The sequence below is a fragment of the Carassius gibelio genome, chromosome A17 (assembly GCF_023724105.1).
Source record: "Carassius gibelio isolate Cgi1373 ecotype wild population from Czech Republic chromosome A17, carGib1.2-hapl.c, whole genome shotgun sequence".
In the NCBI taxonomy this organism is placed as follows: domain Eukaryota; kingdom Metazoa; phylum Chordata; class Actinopteri; order Cypriniformes; family Cyprinidae; genus Carassius; species Carassius gibelio.
The window spans coordinates 17381311-17407171 of record NC_068387.1 but is presented as its reverse complement, the minus strand read 5'-3'; the positions used below and the strand labels follow the sequence as shown (position 1 = coordinate 17407171).

The following is a 25861-nucleotide window of genomic DNA, read 5'->3' as shown; positions in this document are numbered from 1 at the left end:
TGTGACGTGCACGAGCACGCACTCCCAGCATCCTTTGCAGTTGCTCTCGCCTATCCGATTGGTGGAATTTGAAAATTAGTACGCGCAACAGTTTGGGAGATGGGACAACACAAATAAATCACAGCAACGAAGTTAAAAGCAATATAATACACACTTTATCCTTTGACAGCCATGTAAGTAAACTAAATTACGTTTTTTTCTTTTAATGCGCATGTTTGCTGTCCTGTTCTTTGTGAGAAGTCGAGGTTATGAGTTCGAGTCGATCTTAATGTCATTTTTTATTGTTGTTGCCAGGTTTAATTACGTATAAAATATCTATACAAATTGTGTGATTGTCTGGTAAATTGAACAAAAGATTATACAATTGACAAAATTCAAAATAAAAAAGTATTATTACTATCATATGTGATAAAAGGGTTGTCAGAAGTATGCTCTGTATCTCAGAGGCTGTTAATTTATCCCCCTCTTTTATGTTTTCTCATATGTTTATATGTTTTCTTAGAGCAGTATGATGGAGTCAGGGCTAAAGGATGATACAGCCAGACCAGAGATGATAGTTGTGGAAGATTTAAGAAGAAATCTGTCCTCGGAGTTCAGCGAGTGTTCAGATTGCCAGGTAAATTAATATGACAGCCGGTCATGACTTTATGAACATTACTACAGGACCCTGTGTGATATGTACATTGTGATTTATGAAATAATCATCAAATGTTTTGACTTATTTTTTCTTTTGAAGGACCCCTCTGACCTGGAGAAGGAACACTTGAAGGTGTATCTAAGGATAAGACCATTTTCAGCAGCTGAGATTGAGAATGGAGAATCACAGGTGAAAATAGGAATAAATGGTTAAGGGATACAGCACACATTTTCAGTGCCCTAAATTGCAGACCCTCGTGAAGAAATTGTTAATTTTGTTAGGAAAAATGTTTTAAAGGGTAAATTCCTCTATCTATAGGCTTCAAATATTGCCTCTAAATAAAATGATTAGTCTGTGCCTTCTCTCTGATTTTTGAAGGACTGTGTGGCTATTCATCCTCCAGCGACGGTGCTCCTCAAAGCTCCACAATCATCTCTTTCTGCCAGGCTCAGCGATAAGTCAATGCCAGTTACAGCTCAACGTTTCCAGTTCTCTCAGGCAAGCAGACCCATCAGCACAAACAGGGGTGTACAATTTTGTTTCTGGAGGGGCCACTGTCTGGTAAAGTTTAGCTCCAGCCCCAGTTAAACACACTGAACCAACTAATCAAGGTCTTACTAGGCATACTAGAAACTACCAGGCAGGTGTGTGAGAGAAGTTGGAGCTAAACTGTGCAGGACACTGGCCCTCCAGGGCCTAGTTTGGACACCCCTGGTCTAAATCGTGACTGATCGTGTGAGACAGTAGTTTTTCCTCTTTGACCACCCTAAAGAATCTTCATATTTGTCTTTGGAAATATTATTTGAGGTCAAATGTTATGCTTATAACTTGGTCTTGTATGACAGGTTATTATATTATAGGTGATATTAACATTGTGGTATTTTTAGGTTTATGGTCCAGACACTACACAGAAGGAGATGTTTGATGGCACAGTGAAGGGTCTTGTGAAGGATGTGCTAGAGGGACAGAATTCTCTGGTCTTTACATACGGTGTCACCAATGCTGGGAAGACCTTCACTTTTTTAGGTTTGTATATTTTATCTAATTGTATTGATAGACTGAATTATTTTCTGTTGTAATTAATAAAATGTCACAAATGTTGTCAATAGAGCTTAAAAGACAATGTGTTAATGCTTAAAAACCCATTTAATTTAGCAAGTTAAAACAATTTTTTTATATATTTAAGTGAAAGATTACAAAGATTTTTTTTTTTTTCTTTGAAGTAGAGTGCACTTAATGAATCTTTCACAATTAAAATTAGTTAAGTAAAGTAGGGTCAGTAAGTTAAGGTCAGTTTTGATCAGACCAACCTTGTAAAATAGTATCTGTGTGAATGCAGAAGCAAACAAAAGGAGCATAGAATCGTTCAAAATGATGTATCGAAAATAAGAATGGCAGGGACAATCCCTTCAATCCAATGCTTCTTTCCATTGGTTTTTAATTGAATAGATGCAGATCTGAATGTTTGTTATGACTCTTTGATTAGTCCTCACAAGGTCAAAAAATATATAAATAAAGCATGCATGGATGAATTGTTCTCAATTTGTTCTTTGCTTTTGCAAAATATTCATATTCAAGCTTAATGTCCTGATTGTGTTTTAATGTATTAGGTCCAGATACTGATCCAGGCATCTTACCTCGTTCCCTTAACATGATCTTCAGTAGTCTGGATGGTCGCATCTTCGACCAGATGTGCCTAAAACCCCAGAGGTGCCGGGATTTCATAAGGCTCACCAAAGAGCAGCAAAATGAGGAAGCAGCTGGCAAACGCAACCTGCTCAAGCTTTTTAAAGAGGTACTGTAATGGCAGAGTGAGTCGAACAACCTCTGTTTTTCAGGGGTGTTTCATTTGACTCAGATTTTTTTATTTTATTTTTTGTCTTCTCTTTAGACTGATGCACAGAAGAGTACGTCTTGCCATAGCTCGAAGTCTGATCTTGAAGGTAAAGATGTATTTTTATAGTTACACCTCTCTATGGTTGTGCTTGTCAGTCTGTTTATGATGTTTGTCTGGTTGACACATAAAGTTCTGGTTCCCTGTTAGATGGTTCCACTTTATGTGATATAAGCTCTTCAGTGAATGAAAGGAGTTTGGCTGTCGATATGGACATACACACCATGTTTTCAATTTGGGTCTCATTCTGCGAGATCTACAATGAGAACATCCACGACTTGCTAGAACAGCATTCAAACAATGCTTCACGGAGAACCAACCTCCGTCTTTGTCAGGATGTCAAAGGGAACTCATTCATCAAAGGTAAAGTAGCATCTGTTTCTGTAATATATTTATTCTGTCATTAAATCGTTACACTGTTTCCATGGAGCTGATGGTTCATCCAAGCCAAAGTTAAACTCTGCTGTAATAAAGTTTGTATATAACAACAAAAATAATGCTGTAATGTTGTAAGGCTGCTTTTTTTATATATATTTCTCCTTTGTGCATTTGACAGATGATTTTGAATTCAATTGCGTTCAAGTTATGCATTTGATCAGTTCAGAAACATAATATGCTGTTTGAGCGAGAAGAGTGAGATTACACTGCAATATTTCTCCATTGAATCATTCCAAAGAGCAATTATATGTCAATTATAATAAACAAAAAAACAAAAAAAAACTGTCTTTTGTTTTTTTTGTCTGGAATAATGTGTAATAGCTCAAACTGGACAGGTGCTGGTGCTAGAGCAACAAGAAAAAAAATGTGTTAAGGGTGATTGGGTCAGTTGTTTTAAGGATAGTGATTTGCTGTGTCAGATTGTGTCATAAGTTTTTGTTAATTTTCTAGATCTGAGATGGGTGCAGGTGAGCAGTGTTGATGAAGCCTTGAAAGTGATGAAACTGGGCAAAAAGAACCAGAGCATCTCTAGCACTAAACTCAACATTCTCTCCAGCAGGAGGTACACTACTTAAATTCTGTAACTTCCTTTTGTTTGTCCATTTTAACGCAGTGGGTGTTGTATATGCATATGGTATTCTGAGTTCATGTCCTCTTTGCCTGATTTTTAGCCACAGTATTTTCTCTGTCCGGATCCTGAAGGTTGAAGATGTGGGAATACCCAGAGTCGAGTCAGTCAGCGAGTGAGTCTGTGAATACTGATCTGACCTCTCTGCAGTAAGTTTGTGTTGTGTTTCAGAAAGGTTTGTTAAAGTATTTACTCTGGTTCAAGGCTGGCGCTGTGTGACCTGGCCGGGTCGGAGCGATGTGCTAAAACACAAAATAAAGGTGAACGCCTGAAAGAGGCAGGAAACATCAACACCTCTCTACTCAGCCTGGGAAAATGCATCAATGCACTCAGAAATAACCAGCAGGCAAGGTATATAAGTTTTATTATTTAGTTCTTTTCTTTTTTTTGTTCTTTTCCTTTCCTTTGTCCTTTAAATGCTCTTATTTTGACTTTTCAGACAGCACGTTCCATTCAGAGAGAGTAAACTCACTCACTATCTGCAGGGATACTTTACCGGCCGGGGCAAAGCCTGTATGATTGTAAACATTAACCAGTGCGCCTCCATGCATGATGAGACAGTCAATGTCCTCAAGTTCTCTGCCGTAGCTCAAAAGGTGTGTAACATCCTAATATGTCTTCATCTCAATCCTTAAAGGGATGCATTCATCTTTGAATGTAACTTGAGATATTTTGAATGAAAGCTGAGTGATTTCTGTCCCTCTGTTTAAAAAAAACTTCCACCGAATCGTTGATGTAAAATATACCAGTGTATGGTATATCCTTGGTTTAATCCAAGACAAAAATGGAAAAAATGGATGCAATATGGTAGTACGGTTGCGTTCCAGTTTACCATATTTGATGTGTTTTGTGTTTGTGTTGTGCAATGTTTGCATGTGAATTAAAGCCTAAACCTATAAAGTGATTGTGTGTCTTCTTCAGAAGACTTTTATTAAACCTCTCAATATAGGGGTTCTATTTCTAATGTGTTTATGAACTTGAGGCGTCAAAGTTTCAGTGAAATAGAATTGTAGTATATATCAATGTAAGTGTGTCTGCATACTGCTGAAATGTTGTTGTTGTTGTTGTTGTTTTGATTTTTCTTATGGACGGTTGTGTTGTTTTTTCAGGTAGTGGTCCTCACCACTAAGAGTGTTCCAGTGGTGGTTAAAAGGAGTGCCAGAGAGGTATCCTTCATAATCAACAATGCTGATCGCCAGCAAATGCGGCGCAGCTCATTGGTACGGTGGGACCCCAGCCTTGAGGATGTCCAGGAAGATTCTGACACTGAGGAGGATGAAGAGGAAAGTGAAATGGAGGACACCATTTTGGATGCTGAAGAAGAGGGGAAAGAAACTGTGCTGCTAGATAAGGAGGTTTATGAGGTGAGATCTGGCACCTTACACCAGATCTATCTGTCAGATAGGACATAAAAATATTGATGCATATATTTACACTTTTAAATTGTTGCTGCGTGTTTTTATGTTTGCCTAACACTGAGGTTTCTGCATCAATATGGCTGTTTTGTGTTTGTATGTAAAGGCCCAACTGCGGTTTATAGAGGATATTCAGCAGCAGTTGAGCAAGAAGAAAGCTGAACACCTAGCTCTCGAGGCTCGTGTTCGAGATGAAGTTACTAAAGAATTCTCTGAGCTGATTTCCCAGATGCAGGAAGATTACAGGTCAGAGATTAAAGGCCCCTGTGCTCAATTATGTGTAATTAAAACAAATTACAGGTCATGCTATATGATGACCGAGACCGCTTTCCATGTCTTTTTTTTTTTTTCATTTTAGTGAGCGCATATCCAGAGAGAGGGAACTGATTGAGGAACGGTGTGAACGGAGACTGGAGATTCTTAAAAACCTGGTGGGGAAAACAGCTGTGAAGGACGACACCATGGATTCAGCTGCGACCAAATTAGAGGTACAGGTATGCTGTCAGATGTGCGGAGTAAATAATCAGGGTTGTATAAACACTTTCTTTAAAAGGTGATCAAAAGTTTTTAATCATTTTATTAATGCTCAATTGTAGTGGTGAATTTGTGTGTGTGTGTGTAGGAAGAGAACCATGTCTCTCTAGACAGCATGCTTGACTCTATGACCAGTGACCTGGCTGGAATCAGACAGGATGCCCAGGCTGCCCAATCCTGCTTGGTGACCTCCAACCCTAGAGTCTCTGTGACACTGCAAGACCTTGAAAAAAAGGTCACGGCACTTTCAGAACTGCTCAGTGAAACTCAGAATCAGCTGTCACTCAAAACACAGGGTGAGAAATGACTGGAGATGAGCAGACCCACAAAACAAATCTGCACCTGCACTCTTCTACATACATTTTAAGTGCATCCCCTGTCCTTTCAATGTTAAATATGTTCTGGAAAACCTGCAATTATAAATTTTAAAAAGTTTTTCCTCCAGGCCTGCTGAAGTCATGATGAATTTTTTTTTTAAGTTTTAGGTCATGGAATTTATTTATTTATTTTTAAATTAGAGTTTTTGTAGTATCTCTGTTTTTTCCCCTCTCGGTTCTTTTAGTATTTGTTCAGCTAGAAATAGCTTTTTATGAGACAAAAAAAATAAATAAATAATGGAACAGTTGTGGAAATTCATTGGCCAGAAAGTTTGGGAAACCACTATTATGAGAGACAGATGCTTTTACAGTATTACTATAACTACATAACACCTGCTTAGTGTTCACACTTGCCTTACCAGGCTTTCTAATCGCTTGATCTAACACCAAGCTCTGTACTCCCCCACAGAGCTGGAAACCCAGAGCAGACTGTCAGATGAACTGGAGGAGTTAAAGAAGGTAAAACTGCCACTGTAAAAGGCTTCTGTCATTTTAACAGACAATATGAGGACCAGACTCGCAACTTTTTTTTTTTTTTTTTTTCTTCAGAAACTGTAAACATCTAGTTGAAGTTGTGGCTTGTTCTTCTGCTTTTAGGTTCTGGAGAGCCACAGGCAAAGGGAATGGGATCTAAGTGAAATGTGCAGACAAAAGGATGAGATGGTTACCAAACTCCAGACAGCTCTTGACCAACATGTAGAAAACACGGCTCAGGATGTGAGTGTGAACTTCAAGATATTGTTTTCAAATGTCCAGAATAATTGGATGTACACAACTGTTCAAACATTTGGTGTCTGTAAGATTTTTTTCATGTTTTTGAAAGTCTCTTAGGCTCACAAAGGCTGTATTTATTGATCAAGTTAAAACTGTAATATTGTCAAATATTACTACAATTTAAAATCCTTTTTGTCTTTTAAAATAATTGTTTCAGCATAATTGTGCTGAAACAATTATACATTCTTTGATACATTCTTTGATGAATGGAAAGTTCAAACGAACAGTATTTGAAATATAATACTTTGAATTTTTTGTTACATTTATAAATGTTGTATTGTATGTATTTAAAAACAATTACTGACCCAAACTTTTGAACAATACTGCAACATAGCTGGTTATGGAAAATATTTTGCCTAAAAATGAAAATTCGGTCAATTATTAACTTATATTTTTATATATATACAGGTGCATCTAAAAAATAGAATATAATGGAAAAGGTCTTTTATTTTTTTAAGTTTAATTTTGATGGTGAGAACCTAAAGCTTAGTAAAAAATAAAAATGTCAGTTTCTCAAATTTGAATATTCCATTTTGAGCTTGATTAGTTTAATTTTGAGTAGAAATACTGGGTACCTCTTGGGCTAGTTGAGAACATGCAACCGCAATTATGGGAAAGACTACTGACTTGACGGTTGTCCAGAAGACAATCATCAACACCCTCCACAGGGAGGGTAACCCACAGAAGGTCATTTCTGAAAGGGCTGGCTGTTCACAGAGTGCTGTATCAAAATATATTCGAGTCATAGAAAGTTGACTGGAAGGAAAAAGTGTGATAGGTAAAGGTGCACAAGAAACATGGATGACGTCAGCCTTGGGAAGATTGTCAGGAAAAGCAGATTAAAGAACTTGGGAGAGCTTCACAAGGAGTGGACTGAGTAAGCGCATCAAGAGTCGCCACACTCCAACGTCTTCAGGAAAAGGGCTACAGCTTTCACATTCCTAGAACCAAGCCACTCCTGAACCAGAAAAACTGACAGAAGCATGTCACCTGGGCTAAGGAGAAAAGAACTGGACTGTTGCTCAGTCCTCTTTTCAGATTAAAGTAAATTTACCATTTTATTTGGAAATCAAGATTTGGAGTCTGGAGGAAGACTGGAGAGGCACAGAATCCAGAGTTCAGTGTGAAGTTTCCGAAGTTAGTGATGCTTTGGGGAGCTGTGACGTCTGCTGGTGTTGGTTCATTGTGTTTTATCAGGTCCAAAGTCAATGCAGCCATCTACCAGGAGATTTTGGAGCACGTTATGCTTCCATCTTCTGCCAAGCTTTATGGAGAGGCTGATTTCATTTTGCATAAGAACTTTAGCACCTGCCCAAGTGGTTTGATGACCATGATATTACAGTGCTTGATAGGCCAGCCAACTCCCCTGATCTGAACCTCACAGAGAATCTATAAAGTACTGTGAAGAGGAAGATAAGTAACATCTGACAAACAATACAGAGGAGCTGAAGGCCACTATCAGAGTAACCTGGGCTTCAATAACACCTCAGCAGTGCCACAGGCTGATCGCCTCCATGCCACTCCGCACTGAAGCAGTAATTCGTGCAAAAGGAGCCCCAACCAAGTATTGAGTGAATAATTAAACCTGCTCTGGAGATCTTGAACATTTCTGTTTTGTAAATCTTTCTTTGATTGATATTTGAGAAAATTTTAAATTTTTTGAGATACTGATTTTTTTATTTTCCTGTAAGTCATAACCATCAGAACTAGAACAAAAAAACTCTTGAAATATTTCAGTTTGTGTGCAATTAATCTAGAATATAAGAGAGTTTGCTTTTTTTTTTTTTTTTTTTTTGCTTTTTCCATGATATTCTAATATTTTTGAGATGCATCTGTGTGTGTGTGTGAATCTGTATCTATTTGGAGCTTGCCCATTTTCACTATGAGCTCTTGTGTAAAAAAGATCTGTTCAAATTCAAACCGTTTTTTTTTTTTTTTTTTTTTTTTTTTTTTACAGTTTTTACATTATGCTTTTATTTAGCATGTTTCTTTTGTTGTGGATTTCCAGAAAACTCAAATTGACTCCATCAAAAAGCAGATCGTCCAGCTTAAACACAATTGTACCTGCTCAGAGCAGCGGCCCGACACCCAGATTGAAACCAGAAAGAGGCGTCAGGAATGGGAGGGGCTTGATGAACAGCCCCCACTCAAGAAAGGTACAGACTCCGCCCCAGGAGCTGAAAAGTGCCTTCCAGCTTTTGTCACAACCAGAGGGGCTGGCCGAGAGAAACGGGTCAAAGGCCGACAATACCTTCATGCTCGAAAAAGGCTCTCGAGCATAAAGAAATGATCATAATATGTAAAATGTTCATAATTTTTTTTAGAAAAAGTTAACTCCCTGCATAAGCCCTGTATATCAAAGAATTCTGTGAAGTGTTCTGTTTTTATTTGCTCAGCTGAATAAAGTATATTTATTTTACACATTGCGAACACTGCACAAAATTAAAAGCACTATAAGGTGCTTGACTTTTACATAAAAAAGTTGAGTAACATAAATTTTATTATAGAATTAAAGCATCCCAGACATGCATGAGGTGCTTCCTGAGTATGAACAGGAGGATTTCAGGCTGAGTAATTTCACATTTAAATACCCATCTTTCATCTTCAAAATGAAATCAAATTGGAAATTTTGTCCATTGTACAAGACTAGTGCATTTTAGATAAAATTCATTACGGACTTTGTTGCCAGGCCAGTAGTAATACAGTTGAAATGCCTGAGTCATTGTACTTAACTAAATTTACTTTTGAAGCAATTTTTTAATTAAAATGATTTATACTTTGCAAATATAAAATATTGTATAATTGCATGTCACAGACACATCATCAATATATATATATATATTTTTATGTTTCTAAAGATTTCTATTATTTATAGGTCCCCTGGAGGACTCAAGAGTACAAGACAATGTTTCAAATAATGGGTGTCAAGACTCCGCCCTTCTTGAGGTCAAAGGTCAGCTGAAGTGTTGCCTTGATGAATCCAAACAAAAAGACAAGCAGATCACAGATCTGGAACGGGAATGCCACACATTAGATGTTTGCATCAAGGATCGGAAATCTAAACTGGAAGAAAGAGTTTCACAGGAGCATATTCTGCAAGGAAAGGTTTATCAGACATCCTTGGAAACCAAACCAATGGCAACGGCAGTGGATTGCAGCAGTTTGAAATTAGAAGTTGTGTCCAGTTATAGCAACACTACAGAACATTTAAAAGGTGCATATCAAGAACTGGCTGCTGTGAAATCACAAATGGCTAAGCAAGATCACGGACTGGGAGAAAGGAGCAAACAAATCTTGACTCTTGAACAGGAAATTTCATTACTGAAACAGGAAGCACAAACCTCCAGAAACACATTAGCTGACTATGATGACCTCAAAAAAGTCAACTCTGTCCTGCAGGTTGAGGTCACAACCCTTCATGGGGTCAAAGCTGAACTAGAGGAGAAAGTCAGATGCCTTGAGAAAGAGAAAGAAGTAAAAAATACAGCACATCTGTCCAAAGAGGAGGGGTTTAAAGATGGGGAACTGGGGCCGATGAACCCTTACACTCTTGGATCTAAAAACAAGGAGACCCATAGCAACATAAACATCACAGTGTCTGAAAAGGCTGAACTGGCACAGAGGGAGAAAGACTTAGCATCAAAAGAGGCTCAGCTCTTAGTACTGCAGAAGAGGCTGGAGGAGGAGGAGACGCAAGCGGTGCAGGAGGCACACAGGAGGGAGGTGGAGAGGAGGAGAGAGCTGCTGGCTGTGGCAGAGGAGGCCATTGCTCAGAAAGATGCAGAGCTACAGAGGAGACAAGAAGAGATCAACCGGTCAGTTATCTTTCACAATTATAATACAGTTTCCTAAAATTCAAGTCACATTAAACCACCATACAAAATCATTTCAGTTTATTTTTGTAGCATTAGTCACACGTTTCAAACACATTCATAATTTTTTAGTTGTAATATTAATTTTATTCATATAAACTACTGTTTAAAGATTGAAATAAATGAATGCATTAAATGATCAAAATTGATAAAAGAACCTTTTATAATTGTTGCTAAAAAACAATGCTGATGCTGTTCTTGGAAACGTATTCATCGAAGAATCCTTAGAAAATTGTTAAGCAGCACAATTGTTTTCAACATTGATAATAAGATCCGTGATTTCACATAAGCTCTGCTGTGCAGTAACAGCTGCTCAATGTGAAATCAGGCACCTGATGGAATTTACTGCTGATTAGAGAACCCAGCTGTACTGATGAGATGCACATTAATTATCGAACGATGTTTAAAGTGCACCCCCTACTTTAGAACAGTTGTGTAATATATAAAATACAAATAATTATTTATATTATATTATGTATTATGATTTTGTCTGGTGCCGCTGCTAGTGCAGAAATTAGTCAGTTCACTTGTATCCAGTCTTTTTGTTTAGAATTGAATTGTATAATGTTGATTCTTTGTAAAAACAAAAAAAAAAAACAAAGCTTGATATCTGTCTCAGGAACAGAATTTAATGCTGTTAAATATTAGCAGCTTTCCTATAAACTTTGATCGTTTGTTGTTTTCAGGACTACATCAACAAGCTTAAGAAATGTTGTATTTTGCTTTATTTGTCAAATATATTGCACAGTATTGCTGCTTTTGTTGGATTAATGATCATCCCACACAAATAGACTTTGATTTATTTTAGCACCCTGAAAGGCTTTTTTGTTGTCTTTTCTCACTGTAGCAAAAAACAACTCAATCTATTATCATTATTTATCAGTATCTAGAGGGCATGGAGGGCGATATCATTTCTATATATAATTACGATTTAGTAGCAGAAAAATGACATTTCCCGAATTGAAAAGAAAACTAATTTTACACAAAGTACTCAAAAAGAATTTGGATTTGGAAATTGCTCAAATAATCGGGGATCATTTATCAGTAATTTTGCCTAAGATTTGTTGTTGTTTTGTTTTTTTTAGTATTCATTCAATGTGTATGTGGTTTTTCATCACTCAGGTTAAAGGAGGAGATTAAAACTAGCGAGTGCAAGTTGAACAGTATGGCTGTCGATCTTCGCAGAAGGGAAGATGATTCATCTGATCTTCGGGAAAAACTCTGTGACTCAAAGAAACAGATTCAGCAGGTCCAGAAAGAGGTGAGAACTCAGTCAGATTCGACGTCTTTACCACGTGGGCAAAATTGTGCTGAACTGTGACTGTTGTTGACTTGTGCCAAAACTCTTTATGTGGTTTGATATAGATCTCCTCCATGCGGGATGCTGAGAAATCTCTACGAATGAAGCTCAGTGACCTAGAAAAGACTAAAGCACATCTCCAGAATGAGATCACCAACAGGGGCCTCACCATCAACCAGCTAAAAGCTGTAAGCACTGCCCAGCGATGAATACCTAAAACCAGAAAGAGAGAAACATTTATCGACATTGTCATGTGAACTAAATATTTTCTCTTTGTTCTAAAACAGAAACGATCTTCTGAATCTAAGTCAGATGAGAATCTGCTGCTCTATCAGAAAGCATGTAAAGGTATAGCTTGTTTAACTGCGTGCGTCTGCATGAGCGTGTGTCATTTCTTTTTCATTGTTTAATTAAATGTGTGCCAATAAACTGTAATGCATGTTAATGTTTGTTGATGGTCTGTGTAGATTTGCAGGAGCGTGAGCATGTTATTGAAGATATGCGTTTGGCTCTGGCAGAACAGGAGGAAACACAGACAGAGCTGGACCAGGAGCTGGACAACAGAGAGGCTCAGATAAATAAGCTCACTCAGGGTACAAGATTACATGGAGAATATTGCATTCATAAGACATTAATGAACTGTACAGCGTTAAATAGTAATATCATACATGTAAAATTGTATATTTGATAAAAGTATTGCATGGTGTTGCTTACTAACAACATAAACTGAAAAAATAAATAAAAATAAAACATACTGCATGTAACAATTTAAATTAAGTTTAAGTTTAAAAGAAAAATCTACATTTCAAAATTTTCTGAACTATTTGGTTAGTCTCCAATTTGCGTTATTGATGTAAACGCATGATCATGTTCTCCAGCATGATTTGAGGTAATCTTGTTCTTCAATGGAAACAAAACAAAAAATCAGTACCAAGGAATTCGTATGATCATAGTCACATGTGTACTTATTTCATAGTGACCTAGAATACGTTCAGAATGTTAAATATTTCTTATTTTCATGTCAACATTTTTTATCGGATCCTAATTAAGACTCAGACCTCACTGTTTTTTTTTCCAGATCTGATGAGGTTGAGAGAAATACTACCTAAACAGAAGAACAGGAGAGATTCCAGATCATTCTCTGATGATGTTTTACAGGCCAGACAACAGACTGCTCAGGCCCAGGAGAGCTTAAAGGTCTGTTGTCCAAATGTTTTCACAATTTCTCCAACTGTAAGAGGAAATGTGTACTTATTGTCTTTGTGTGGTTCTTTGGGGTTCATGTTTGTAGCTGGCTAGTGAGAAGCACCAAGCAGAGCGCAAGAAGTGGATGGAAGAGAAGTTGGTTCTGATCGGTCAGGCTAAAGAGGCTGAGGAGAGAAGGAATCAGGACATGAGGCGATTCGCTGATGATCGAGAACGGCATGCTCGCCAACAGGCCGAAAAGGTAAAGAGCAGTCACAGTGTGTGTCTCCAGAGGCAATATTAGACAATATATTTTTAATTAAAGAGAGGATGACTGTTGATTTGTGTAAATTAGGAGTCTCTTGTCGCACGTCTTGCTGCTTGTGAGGAAGAGATGGAAAGCTGGAGAAAAGATAGAGACACACTTGTCTCTGCTCTTGAAGTTCAGCTGAAGAAGTTCATCATGTCCAATGCAGAGAAAGACCAACAGATCAAGATCCTACAGTCCAGAAGCACCCCCCAAACACCAGAGGTCAGTCGAGTGTCACTTACAAACTCTCTTTCTATTCATTCTACACTACTGGTACTTTTGACCAATTAAAATATTAATTTCTACTAGGAAAGAAATTTAATTACTTTAAAAAAAATGTTTTAACCAATTTTAATATATTTGTTCAGCATTCTTAATTCAGATGATATTCAATCATTCTTGAGGTAATTCAGTCAGTGGCAGTACAGGTGCATGTAGGGAAGTGTGATAGTATCGTCATTATTGTCTGACTGGTTGACAAACATTCTAAGGGTTAATTTCATAATATCATTGTACGACTGCAAAATAGTCCAGATACGTTTACTTTGTTAGTGTCCAATTAGCAGAACTTCAGAAGTTATTTTTAGCTGAACTAAAGCTGACTGGGACCTCTATCCAGCTGAAAAATATTGTATTATTATGGAGGCCTAGTTATGTAGCCTGTGTGACTAGAAATCATGTATATGTTTCAATCTATACACACAGATAAACATTGTGAACAATTGTCTTGCTTCTAAAAATATACATCATTTTTAAATTGTTAGTTATTACCACCTGATTGTTTGCTGAGATGTTCGTTGCTTCATCAGTTTCAGCCTACATGAAGTGCTGTTTTACCATTTTGTCCCAGTCTCAGGAGGTCACTGAGGACAGCAGGACTGAGGCACTGCAGGCAGAGCTGGTTGCAAAGGAAGCAGAGATCCAGAAACTAAAGGAACAGCTCTGTGTCAGTGTCATAGACAGCAGCCTTCACAGACACTCATCTACCCAGGTCTGACACGCGTCTTATTTCTGCCATTCTCCCTTACCTTTGATTACTCATTAGAGTCACTGTCAATAGTTCAAGATCGTAATTTGAAGTGACTTTACTCTGAATGTTTCCGAACAGACTGCATTTTGGCATTTGTACAAAACGCACTGCTAAGTGGCCTTGTCCTTTAAACGATCATATTATTTATCTAAAAATTATTTATATAAATATGGAGTGAGGAATGTTAATGACTGTCTCTTAATTGCTGTGCTAGACGATGGAAGCAGAATTATCTGATATGAACACCAGTAAACTTAAACACACAAGCAGAACCAGAGGATCTGTCACCAGTCAGGTAAACAGAAATGCATCTTGTTTATCATTTAAATATAAACATGTCAATTACTTTCTGTTGCTTGATTATTTTGTTTTTCATTTAGATGATACCCATTTTGTGCAATAGTAGATGCAGTTTTCTTTTTTGACCAAATGTAACAAATGCATATTCATCTCTCTTAGTTTTTAACAATCCATCTGTCAGTAACAATAGATAAACACCACGAGAGAAGGTTGTTATGCTGACACTAATGGTATAATGTTTTAATGATTTAGATGAATATTTATAAAGACATTTATATTTAAATGCTGTTCTTTTATCCATCGAAGAATCCTGTTAAAAGTATCAGTTTCCACAAAAAAATATTAATTAGCACTTTTGTTTTCAGCATTAATAATAAAAATAAATCTCTTCAGGACCAAATAAGCATATTTGACTATTAATCTGTAGTATTTTATGGCTGCAGTATATCTCATGCTACTGTCTCATTAGATGAATTTGATTTTGTTGCATGTTTTATATATGCACATATTTCTAAGTCCACTGATTAAGATAATTAACTAAATAATAGTAATGATGATCTTCATATCACAGAGTTCGTCTGGCAGCTGTCCGCTGGTGCTCGATTCATCAGAGATCTGCACGGAAACAGGCAAACGTTCCAGGTTTCCGAAGCCCGAGTTGGAAATTTCCTTCAGCCCTCTGCAGCCAGATCGTTTCGCTCTTAAGCGTCAAGGAGAAGACTCTGCCATTACTGTTAAAATCTCCCGACCCATGCGCAAGAGGAAGAGCGGAGAGAAGGTGAGAAATGAAATCGATGGAGGTGATTTAGAAAATGGTTCTCAGTTCACACAAATGAGAACTGAGTGCTCCAACTGAAATGACCTTCAATCATCTTGTGGTTGAAAGATATGTCTAATCAGTTTCTGCCCATAGAATCATGGGAAATAGAGTAGAATGTTAGTTCAGATTTATCGCACAATGTTCAATCCGCTTCCTGTCCTTTGGTTTATTATAAAAAATTATTATTATTGATATTCTTCATATAACCAGCAGACCATTTGCTGCTGACCTAAACTGCACAGCCAACAACAGCTCTTTAATTGTCCTAATTAGTCATTAACAAGCCTCTAATTTTCCTCACTTATGCTTTACGATCAGTGTTTATTGTGCATGGGCAGTCAAATTGCAGTACTATTAAGCATATAGTTCTGTGTGAGAGAATATATTTATATGTGTGTGTGGTTGAGCGTGCCTTGGCTTAACCTCACACACTCTTCTCCAGGCAACATAAACACTTGCAGACACTTGTTTTGGGAGCAATAACAAAAATTATAGAATACACAGTAAGTTTATAGATTTCTAAAGCCTGTTTATGGAAATCTAATTGAATTGTTCAGACAAAGGGATTACAAATGCACAAGTATAAATCTACCATAAACGCTGACTAAACAGGGTGTTAACATTTTATTATATTACTCTTTATAAGGGTAGCTATGCACTTATTCTCTAGTCTGGGTAGGTCATGTTATTCTCTCTGAGCACTGCAGTGAAGATGTTTTATTGCACACTGAAAGAATGCTTTCAGTTAGAAATAAGTGTCTCGTATTGTCAAGGAATTTGTGTGCTCTCTCGCCAGATGTCCCTGGCAACAGAGTCACGCTTCCACGTTCTCTGTAGCTGCTAATTGTTGGAGAGTTTTGTAACTGAATGGCACTTACTATTTTTAATGGTGCTTCTGTTTATTTGAAGAGGAAAGGAGGCAGAAGCAGTGTGGTGAAAAAGAAAACTTTCTCTGAACCCAGTCCTCAGGTACCCTCTTCCTGTTTAATCCTGCCACAGCTCTTCCACCTTCAGTACTTCTAATGGTCTGGACTCTCAGACACTCAGGGTCATGTTAATTTCCTCAGGTCATCCCACTGAGCTGGATATTGGAAGTTTAAATCCATAAATTGTGTAATTACCTTTTTTTGGCCCTCTATATTTTTTTCACTAAATCAATTCGACCAAATCTGTGAGATGGAGGTTCTCCATTAAATAAGCTATTGGCAGAGTTTGTCTTTAAAAAATGCTTTCATTCTTAATTGACATCACCTAGCCAGTCAGATGTTTTGTTTTTGCTTTGGAAAAAGAAATCTTATGCTCAGAAAGTCTGCATTTATATGATATAAAATAAAGTATAACATTTTACTGTTATAGCTAACATTTTACTTTTGGTCTGTTTTAATATAGTTTAAGTTTTCCTGTGACAGCAAAGCAGAATATTCAGCAGCCAGTCCTCCAGTCTTCAGTGTCACAAAATCCTTCAGTGTACACTAATATACTGATCAGGGCCGGTATTCACAAAACATTTTATCTTACGACTAAGACTTCTTCTAAATAGTAGTAAAAGTTTTAAGCTAAGAGTTTTTTTTCTTAAAAACCTATTCACAAAGCTTCTGAGACAAACTTTTACTAAGGATTAGGCAGAAGACTAATAATATGGGCGGGGTGTTGCTATGGATGATGTCAGCATGCTTACAAACAATGCACACAGTGATTGGCTGATAGTCTCTGTCAGAGATTTATTCATAGAAATATTGTATATAGTGTAATATTATGTTGCCATAGAATAGAAGTATTGATTTCTAACTGACTCCAAACTTTTGAACGGTAGTATATTTAGTCATTGTTTTAGATACTAGTAGTAGTGCAACCTTTTGATTCTATATAATGTAATAAAGGTCACAGCAATAATAAATAGCAAAGATTTGAAAAGGTTCTATCATTGGGATTTTTCAAAATAATTACCATGTCTCCTCAAAAAGTGGATGCCGCTTCAGTAGACCATCATCTATTGCAAACTGTCCCTTTATGAAAGAAACATTTGCAAATGTTGTTTCAGGTTGAACTAGCTTCCAAACCCATTTACTAAAAGCAGAACATGACCTAGTCCAGACCTATAAAGTCTACAAAAGGAGAAATGTAATCTTACCAGTAGTCATATTAACCCTTTAAAATCCATAATAAAGTTAAATGACCATTATATCCAGACCATTTGGTTAGAGTTCCTGATGGTGGAAATACAACTCATGAGTCATTATCCCACAAGCCTTTGATGCATCAAAGAAATAACCTCTCTATTAAGGTGTGTGTGTAAATGGACTAGGTTTTGCTATATGGTTTTACAGATCCATTAAGGTGATATTACCTGAAAGAGCCATCCATGCCCTCGGTCGCATGGCATTTGTTTCTTCATGAAGCATAAACGACAAAGGCTTTGGGAGATAATGCTCTGTAGAATTTAAAATGGACCCATAATTCATCATTCACTCATCAAATCCTCAAGGTCATGACGTTTCATATTTAATTGGAGGAAATCATTGTGATCATGCAATATCTTCACCATCGACACCTCTGAATTATTTTAATTAAACTTTCCCATTTTATGGCAGGGAAACACTAGCACCAAACTGCAGAACAAGCCATCAGTCTCGATTCCTTACGCGATTCCCTCGGATACACTGATAGAAATCATTGAACTGTGAACGACTTGACAGGTTCCATGAAGTCAGGGCATTAGTCTTCCTTTAATGCAAGCTTGCAAGTCAGAGAGTGGTATAGTATCTCACCTATCAACACTGGAAACGGCAGGTGACAGGTGTGACAGACAGAGATCCGCCCCTGTCTGTCCCGTTTAGACTGGCGGGGGTTACGAGTGTGGCATTGGCTGTCACATGCAATTTCACAGATATGATCTTGTTGTCTAGAGAGAGAGAAAACGACAGGAAGGGATTGATGAAGGGAGAATGCAGAGGTTGGAGAGAGAGAGACAAGAAGATACTGAAAATGATGAGTCACTAGAGATACACTAAGAACGCTTTCAGACGGAATCTTTTATTTATTCTGCATATTAAATGTTTTCCCCTCATATTATTTGTTTGTGTGTGGAGAGAGAGAGAGAGAGATTGAGAAGGATATGGAAGATGCTCTGTTGTCTTATTAATAATGATTTAATGCACTGTACTCTCTTGGCACTAGATCTGTCAACTAATCCTCAGGGTTCTGTTCTCTTTGAGTCTCAAGAATTTTATTGCCATTGACCTGGAACCAATTTGTGTTTTGTTAGGATTAAAAATTCAGATCAGAGAGGCAGGCCTCTCCCAGTGCTATGTTTCTCCATATGCATTTAGCATTTAACATTCTCCAATTCCCTGTTGATCAAAACATAAGCAGAGGGTCTGTTAAACACTGCGTCGCAGAATTTTTTCCTTGGAGTTGATCATCATAACATCCATCACATCTTATCTGACCAATCACAGCCTAGCATTCAGATTCTAAGTGCACATATTCATTTTGGCACCCATTTAAAGAGGTTACAGACACAGCATCCATGCTAAACTCTTATTTATGATCTTTTTCACATGCAGTGGTGAGCGCACACAAACCCTTTTATTCAGTAAATCTGACTGAATTAAGATAATAGAAGCAATTTATAGCTACACTTTTGAGTTTGGGTCCAATGTGGATTTATAACCATTTAGTTGTGTGCTACTGTTCAAAAGTTTGAGATTGGTAAGAGTTTTTTATTGTTTTCTTTTTAATGAAGTCTCTTATGTTCACAAAGACTGCATCTCAAATGTAATTTATTCCTGTGATGAATTTTCAACAGCCATTATTCCAGTCTTCTGTGTCAAATGATCCTTCAGTAACCATTCTAATATGCTGATTTGATGGTCAGGAAACATTTCTCCTTATTATCGGTGTTGAAAACATTTGCGGCACTTCATATTTTTGTGGAAACCGTGAGATGATTTTTCAGGGTAATAGAAAGAACAGCATTTATTTATGATAATTGGTAATCATTATAAATTTAATTATAAGTGTTACTTTTTAAGTTTAATGCTTCTTTGCTTAATAAAAATGTTCATTATTTTAAAAAGAAAAAAATCTGAAGTCAAACATTTTAACAGTAGTTAGATTTCATGCTGGTCAAGTTCACAACATTCTTTATGGCCCACTTCCAATAACCATTTTATAAAATAAACATTACATTTGTAAGCCAGAAATCACTTTTTCTTGTGTACAGAAGTGTAGGTCTGTTACACCTCAGAAAACACTGTTAGTGTGAAATCACAATGCAAATCTGTTGTTGTTGTTGCTTTGGTTACACTTCACAGACACAAAGTGCATGTAAACATGCCTAAAAGAAACCAAAGCATTTATGTTACCCTTCCGAACTCTGAACTTCTGAAATACTTATTTACTCTTGCACTTTGCCATCCCTCAGGATGGGTTGGAAAGTAAGAACATCAGGAATATAAGGAGTAGAATGACTCCTCGCCTGCTGCTTCATCAGGGAGTGGTGAGGGACCACATTCTAATGCTCAAACACTAAGAACATTTATTTGAAAACAAAAGTTTTCCATTAAAATGAACATTGGATTAGGTTAACTAAGACATGTAATTAGGTAGAAATGAGAAGAAGGAAGGAGATCTAGACAACGGTGGCCACTGCATCACACACGCACTCATAGACTGTGATTGCAAGAGTCATGAACCCAGATCATAGCCGTGTCGAGTGATTACAGTGAGTGATGAACTCTCTTCTCATTCCTCTCAGCCCTCTAATGCTCATGAGTCAAACCAAAAAGGGAGAAAAGACAAAACGAAGCAGAAGATGGGAGACTTTCTTCAGGGCTCTCCTACCTTTCTTGGAAGCAAAGGTCTGGAAAAAAATGTTCCACCATTATTACCCTTTTGTCAATTCAGTTCAGACTAAAGCATATTATTTGAATCACAATCACGTTCTTTCCCTGTCACAGCAAAGAGGATCATGGGATTGATGAGCGGAAAGTCCCCTGATGATGGGGCAACGTCTTTAAAACTCAAATCCAAATGTGACAGACGAAAACACGACAGACCAGATATCTCCTCCCCAATGGAAATACAAGCCCATCAGGTACTGTACTGGTAAACTTACATTAACGTTCAAAAGTTTAGGATCGGAACGATTTTTCTTGAGTGTTTTTGAAAGAAGTCCTATATGTTCACCAAGGCTACATTTATTTAATTATAAATAAAGTAAAAACAGCGATAATGTGAAATATTACAATTTTTTTTCTGTTTTAATATATTTTTAAATATGATTTACTCCTCTACCGGGAAAGCTTAATTTTTTGCAGCCATTACACTAGCCTTATTGAAGACATTCTAATATGTTGATTTGGTGCTCAAGAAACATTTATCATTATCAATGTTGAACACAAGTTTGCTATTTTTTGTAAAAACCTTTTTTTTTCAGTTTATTAAATATCCTTTTTATCCTGAATATCCTTGCATCCTTATGAAATATAAGCATTCATTTCTTTAAAGAAAAAACGAACCTTACAGACCCCAAACTTTTGAATAGTACTGTACTTTACGCTGTAAATCTGTACAATTGATTTCAACTTAAAATGAAATGATCGTTCTTAGTGACCGTTGATATTTGACCTTCCTTGCAGATCATTGGCCGGAATCCAGAAGAGAAAGAGAGTGAAAACCTTATCAAGAAACGTCTTCGTACTAGGACCATTAAATAAGCTGGAACAATTAATCTTTGTATTTTAAATCAAATTAGTTTAAAAAAAACTTTTTTTAATTTGATGCACTTTGAAATATCTATAAATTGACTTTTTACTTTTTATCAAATATGACACATATTATCCTGGAAATGAACTAACACTACCGCTGCTTCTGATGGCAAGTTGAGACGATGGACAATTTCATAAGCTCATGTATGGAAGAATGAACTAATTTTAGCTGCTTGAGTTAGAATGGAAGTTCAGAAATCACTACTGCATATTTTTGACACAAGGTTTACTATTGCTTTATACTTTAACCACGGTTATTTGTTTACATTGTGCTTATGCTGTGCTGCATATAAATTCAAAACTCTTGTTTCCCCCTAACCACTTTCTACTGTTCAAGATATAAAAATGCACACACACATAAAATATAGCACAAATTAAAAGTTCAAGGGTGTTTGTGATTTAAATTTTTATCCCACTTGTAAACAATTGTTTTTGTTTATGTATGTATCACCCTGTCACAGACCATTAATATGTGCCATTCACACGATAAAGTCTCTCCATTACCATGTCAGTAAAACTGTGTGCCAGATGCCTAATGACACCCAAAGAACTATTCGGTCGAATTACAAAATACAGATACTTATGTAACAGATGGGTAATTGAATTTCCTGATCTCAGTGTGTGGCCCCATGTCCTTCTCTAAGATGGCATAAAAGGAGAGAGGGGAAGGGTGAGGAACTGGGAACAGGTCTATGCTTTTGTTGGCTCTGAATGACAGGATGTGAACGGGGTGGCTGCTTGCAAATGATGAATCATGGTTTTGATAGTGTCAAAAGTGTGGGAGCATGTGGAGAAGACAAAATGGAGGAGTGAAAACCAACTGTGAGGAGGAGGAATGAGAGATGAAGAGGAAGAAAAAAACATACAAAATGAACCACGTGCGGCCCAGCTGTGCTTGTGCAGGTCACTGAAATGCAATTTTCCTCTTATTTCAAAATTGTGAATGTTAGAAATAAGGTTTGAAAAATTCATTCACAATCTGTTTACGTAATTCCTAGCTGTCGGGTCATGAGACCAACCTTAATCATGAGTTAAATGTCACTGTCTGTTTTTGTTTTTTTGTTTTTTTTGCACAAAGTGAGTCATTGTCAGTGTCATTTGATTGCGTCACTTAATTGCCGCATTGACACACAAAGTAGTCATTTTTTAATTTTGTTCCAATCTCTTTTTGTCTTGTTCCTGTAGATGCATCTGTAGCACCCAGGCCTGGTAAACAATGCAGTAATAATCATCTCCCATACCTATAATTGATGGCAGTAAATTACCACATCATTTTGAAATGATAAACAGGCAGAGTGCAGTTCTGTCTTTCCTGGCACTATGTCATGTGCTGAAGAGAAACAGAAGAATTCAGAGCCTGTGGGGATGGGTCTAATTGCTCAGCCTCATCAGGAGATTCACTTAAAATAGGTTTGAGACAAAGTAGTGAGTTCATCATGAGGAATGCTGGGTGAAGATTTCCACTCTGTGTTACTGATTTCTTGAATCCAACCAATTTGTTCAGACTTTGAGAAAATTGATGCTCTGTTGTCACATGTGCCATCTTGCCCTATCTGTGCCAGGGTGAGGATGAGTGACTATAATTTATACTGTTCAAATGAAGTGTAAAATAAAATAAAAATCTGTTTAAACTGTATAAGAGATTTGCATTAAAACATTTTTACAAACCACTTCAGGTTGGTGGAGAGTTCTTGCCTCAAGTGGAGGAGTTCAGGTATCTTGGGGTCTAGTTCACGAGTGAGGGAAGGATGGAACGTGAGATTGACGGATGGATCGGTGCAGCTTCTGCAGTAATGCGGTCGCTGTACTGGTCTGTCGTGGTGAAGAAGGAGCTGAGCTGTAAGGCAAAGCTCTCGATTTACCGGTCAATCTATGTTCCTACTCTCACCTATGGTCATGAGCTGTGGGTCAAGACCGAAAGGACAAGATCCCGGATACAGGCGGCCTAAATGAGCTTTCTCCGTCGGGTGGCTGGGCGCTCCCTTAGAGATAGGATGAGAAGCTTGGTCACTCAGGAGGAGCTCAGAGTAGGGCCGTTGCTCCTCCACATGGAGAGGAGCCAGCTGAGGTGGCTCGGGCATCTATTTCGGATGCCTCCTAGACGCCTTCCCAGGTAGGTGTTCCAGGCACGTCCCACTGGGAGGAGGCCCCGGTGGAGGGACTATGTCTCCCGGCTGGCCTGGGAACGCCTCGGGGTCCCCCCAGAAGAGCTGGAGGAAGTGGCTAGGGAGAGGGAAGTCTGGGCGCCTCTGCTTAGACGGTTGTCCCTGCGACCCGGCCCCGGATAAGCGGAAGATGATGGATGGATGAATGCCTTTTTTTACAAACTTAAAGGAATAGTCCACCCAAAATGAAAATGTAGTCATTAATCACTTACCCCCATGTCGTTCCAAACCCTTTGTTCATCTTCGGAACACAATTTAAGATATTTTGGATGAAAACCGGGAGGCTTTTTACTGTCCCATTGACTGCCAAATAAATTTTTTTTCTAACCAGGTAAGTCAGTTGAGAACCAGTTCTCATTTACAATGAGATGCATTTTGATATGATTATTTCATGATTATTTATTTTATGATTAGATATGATCATTTAAAATATTTTTTGTATACCTTTTTAATTTAGGCTATGTATGACTGACAAATATGCAGGAACATTTTTATACATTGTTTAGGTTTAAAGTATTTTTCAAATACAATTGTAATACCATGGTATTCTATAAAAAATATAGATTTTATTTGATAAAAATACAGTAAAACAGTGTTATTGTAAAATATTATTACCTTTTCAAACAATTGTTTTCTGTTTTAATATATTATGAAATGTAATTCCAATGATTGTAAAGCTTTCAGCAGCCATTACTCCAGTCTTCAGTGTCACATGATTCTTCAGAAAACACTCTAAAGTTCTGGTTTGGTGCTCAAGAAACATTTCTTACTATTAATGTTGAAATAAGTTGTGCTCCTTGATATTTTTGTGGAAACTATGATACATTTTATTCAGGATTTTTGATTTATAGGAAGTTTAAAATAGTATTTATTTGGAATATAATATATATAATTTTTGTAACATTAAAAAATGTATTATAAAAGTATTGATTTAACCGAATGGCATGTGTTTTAGTGAAATCTTTAAAATGAAAGTAGAAACCTTAAATTAATGAAGTTGTATAAATTCAGACAAGCACAAAATAACACCTTCAAACCTATTTTACCACATCTTCAACTTCTGCTATGGAATCAACTTTCGGTCTTAATTAAAGCCCAACTTTGGGGAAAAAAGGAAGTACAAAAGAATAATTCAGCTTTTTATTTTTTCAGGGTGGTATTTGGCCAGTTGGCTATGTTTTTCCTTTGTTCTCAGACCACAGAGACATAATTAATGTTTAAAAGGATTTAAAAGGCAGTTTAACTAAAATGGCAGACAGACAACGAAAACACAGATTTCCGTCTGGCCAGTTAAAACAAGACTCTAATGGTGTGATTTCATTGCATCTGTTTGACTGTAAAAATTCAGTGTTTCTCATTATTGCAGGGAATTCTAAATGTGAATTTTTGTTGCACAAATCCAGAAGTGTTAAATCCAGATAAAACTGTGAAGAATTGTACTTGTAAAGCTGTGTAAAAAACTTGCTGAATTTATTCAACCTTTAGGCCATCAAGATTTAGTCATGTCGCTCCACGCTGCAACAGCTTAAAGGTGCTGTAGGGAACTTTTGTAAAAAAAAAATTTTTTTACATATTTATTAAACCTGTCATTATATCCTGACAGTAGAATATGAGACAGATAATCTGTGAAAAAAATCAAGCTCCTCCGGCTCCTCCCAGTGGTCCTTTGCAGAAACTCCATCGCTCCCGGTAAAAAACAACCAATCAGAGCTGCGGTCCGTAACTTTGTTTGTGTTCAAAATGTAGAAAAATGTATATAATAAGTGAGTACACCATGAATCCATTTTCCAAACCGTGTTTTTGGCTTGTCCTGAATCACTAGGGTGCACCTATAATAAGTGTTTATATTCAGACTATTTAAGATTGCTTCGGGGATACCGCGGCGGAGTAACCCAGTACCTTTGTGATTCTTCATAGACATAAAGAGAGAGAAGTAGTTCCGGCTACGATGTTCTTCCGCAAGACGCAAGCAGTTCTGTTTATTAACCGCTAGAGCGTCAAAAGTTCCCTACCGCAGCTTTAAGTCTGTCTATACTGGATGAAACAAAGCTCTGTTCCTTTAAGGACTGTCATAATTGAATTTATGAAATAATGGTTTAACCGTAATTCTGGCATTGTCACCATGGTTGAATGGCATGTGGCATTTTATAGACAAACTGCTTGAAGCAATTCTGGTGCATCAGATCAGTAATGCTTGTCTGCTCAGATCGGACCATCTTATTAACTCTGATGCTATGACCTTTAAGTTAACATAATGGCACTCCATTTATTTCATTTTTACAGCTAAATAAAGAGCATGAGTGAGAACCATATGTTCTTTCTGCCTTTTTTATTTTTATTTTGTATTCAGATGTTTTGTTGTCCTTTTGAGGTTAACGTTGAGCATTTTGTCCAATTGCTGTGTTCACATG

At 37.2% G+C, this 25861-nt stretch overlaps 1 protein-coding gene across 5 annotated transcripts; it reads left to right on the top strand.

Moving 5' to 3' along the window:
* LOC127933572 (kinesin-like protein KIF20B) lies at positions 1-22956 on the top strand. 5 transcript variants are annotated; one of them, XM_052530632.1, is made up of 34 exons: positions 1-173; positions 503-616; positions 737-826; positions 1016-1135; positions 1525-1663; positions 2248-2432; positions 2529-2580; positions 2682-2894; positions 3420-3531; positions 3641-3712; positions 3802-3948; positions 4037-4193; positions 4707-4961; positions 5119-5258; positions 5371-5506; positions 5635-5842; positions 6333-6382; positions 6521-6640; positions 8706-8853; positions 9573-10512; positions 11692-11830; positions 11935-12057; positions 12157-12217; positions 12337-12462; positions 12948-13066; positions 13161-13316; positions 13410-13586; positions 14215-14355; positions 14609-14689; positions 15266-15472; positions 16424-16483; positions 20274-20376; positions 20476-20612; positions 21157-21671. In XM_052530632.1, the coding sequence occupies exons 2-34, from the start codon at positions 509-511 to the stop codon at positions 21232-21234; spliced, it is 5100 nt and encodes a 1699-aa protein (XP_052386592.1). In that variant the 5' UTR covers positions 1-173; positions 503-508; the 3' UTR covers positions 21235-21671. The 5 variants fall into 5 exon arrangements, with proteins under 5 accessions (XP_052386592.1, XP_052386595.1, XP_052386593.1 ...); XM_052530635.1 differs by lacking the exon at positions 21157-21671 and adding an exon at positions 22471-22956 and having other exon boundaries at positions 14-173; XM_052530633.1 differs by having other exon boundaries at positions 14-173; positions 5371-5500.
* The last annotated feature ends 2905 nt before the right edge of the window (positions 22957-25861 follow it).

Excerpts from the sequence above, each read along its gene's own strand:
- LOC127933572 (XM_052530632.1), top strand. The coding sequence starts at position 509 with ATGATGGAGTCAGGGCTAAAGGATGATACAGCCAGACCAGAGATGATA. Across the intron at positions 3,532-3,640 it reads AACATTCTCTCCAGCAGGAG|CCACAGTATTTTCTCTGTCC; the intron begins GTACACTACTTA and ends CCTGATTTTTAG. Across the intron at positions 13,317-13,409 it reads CTCGCCAACAGGCCGAAAAG|GAGTCTCTTGTCGCACGTCT; the intron begins GTAAAGAGCAGT and ends TGTGTAAATTAG.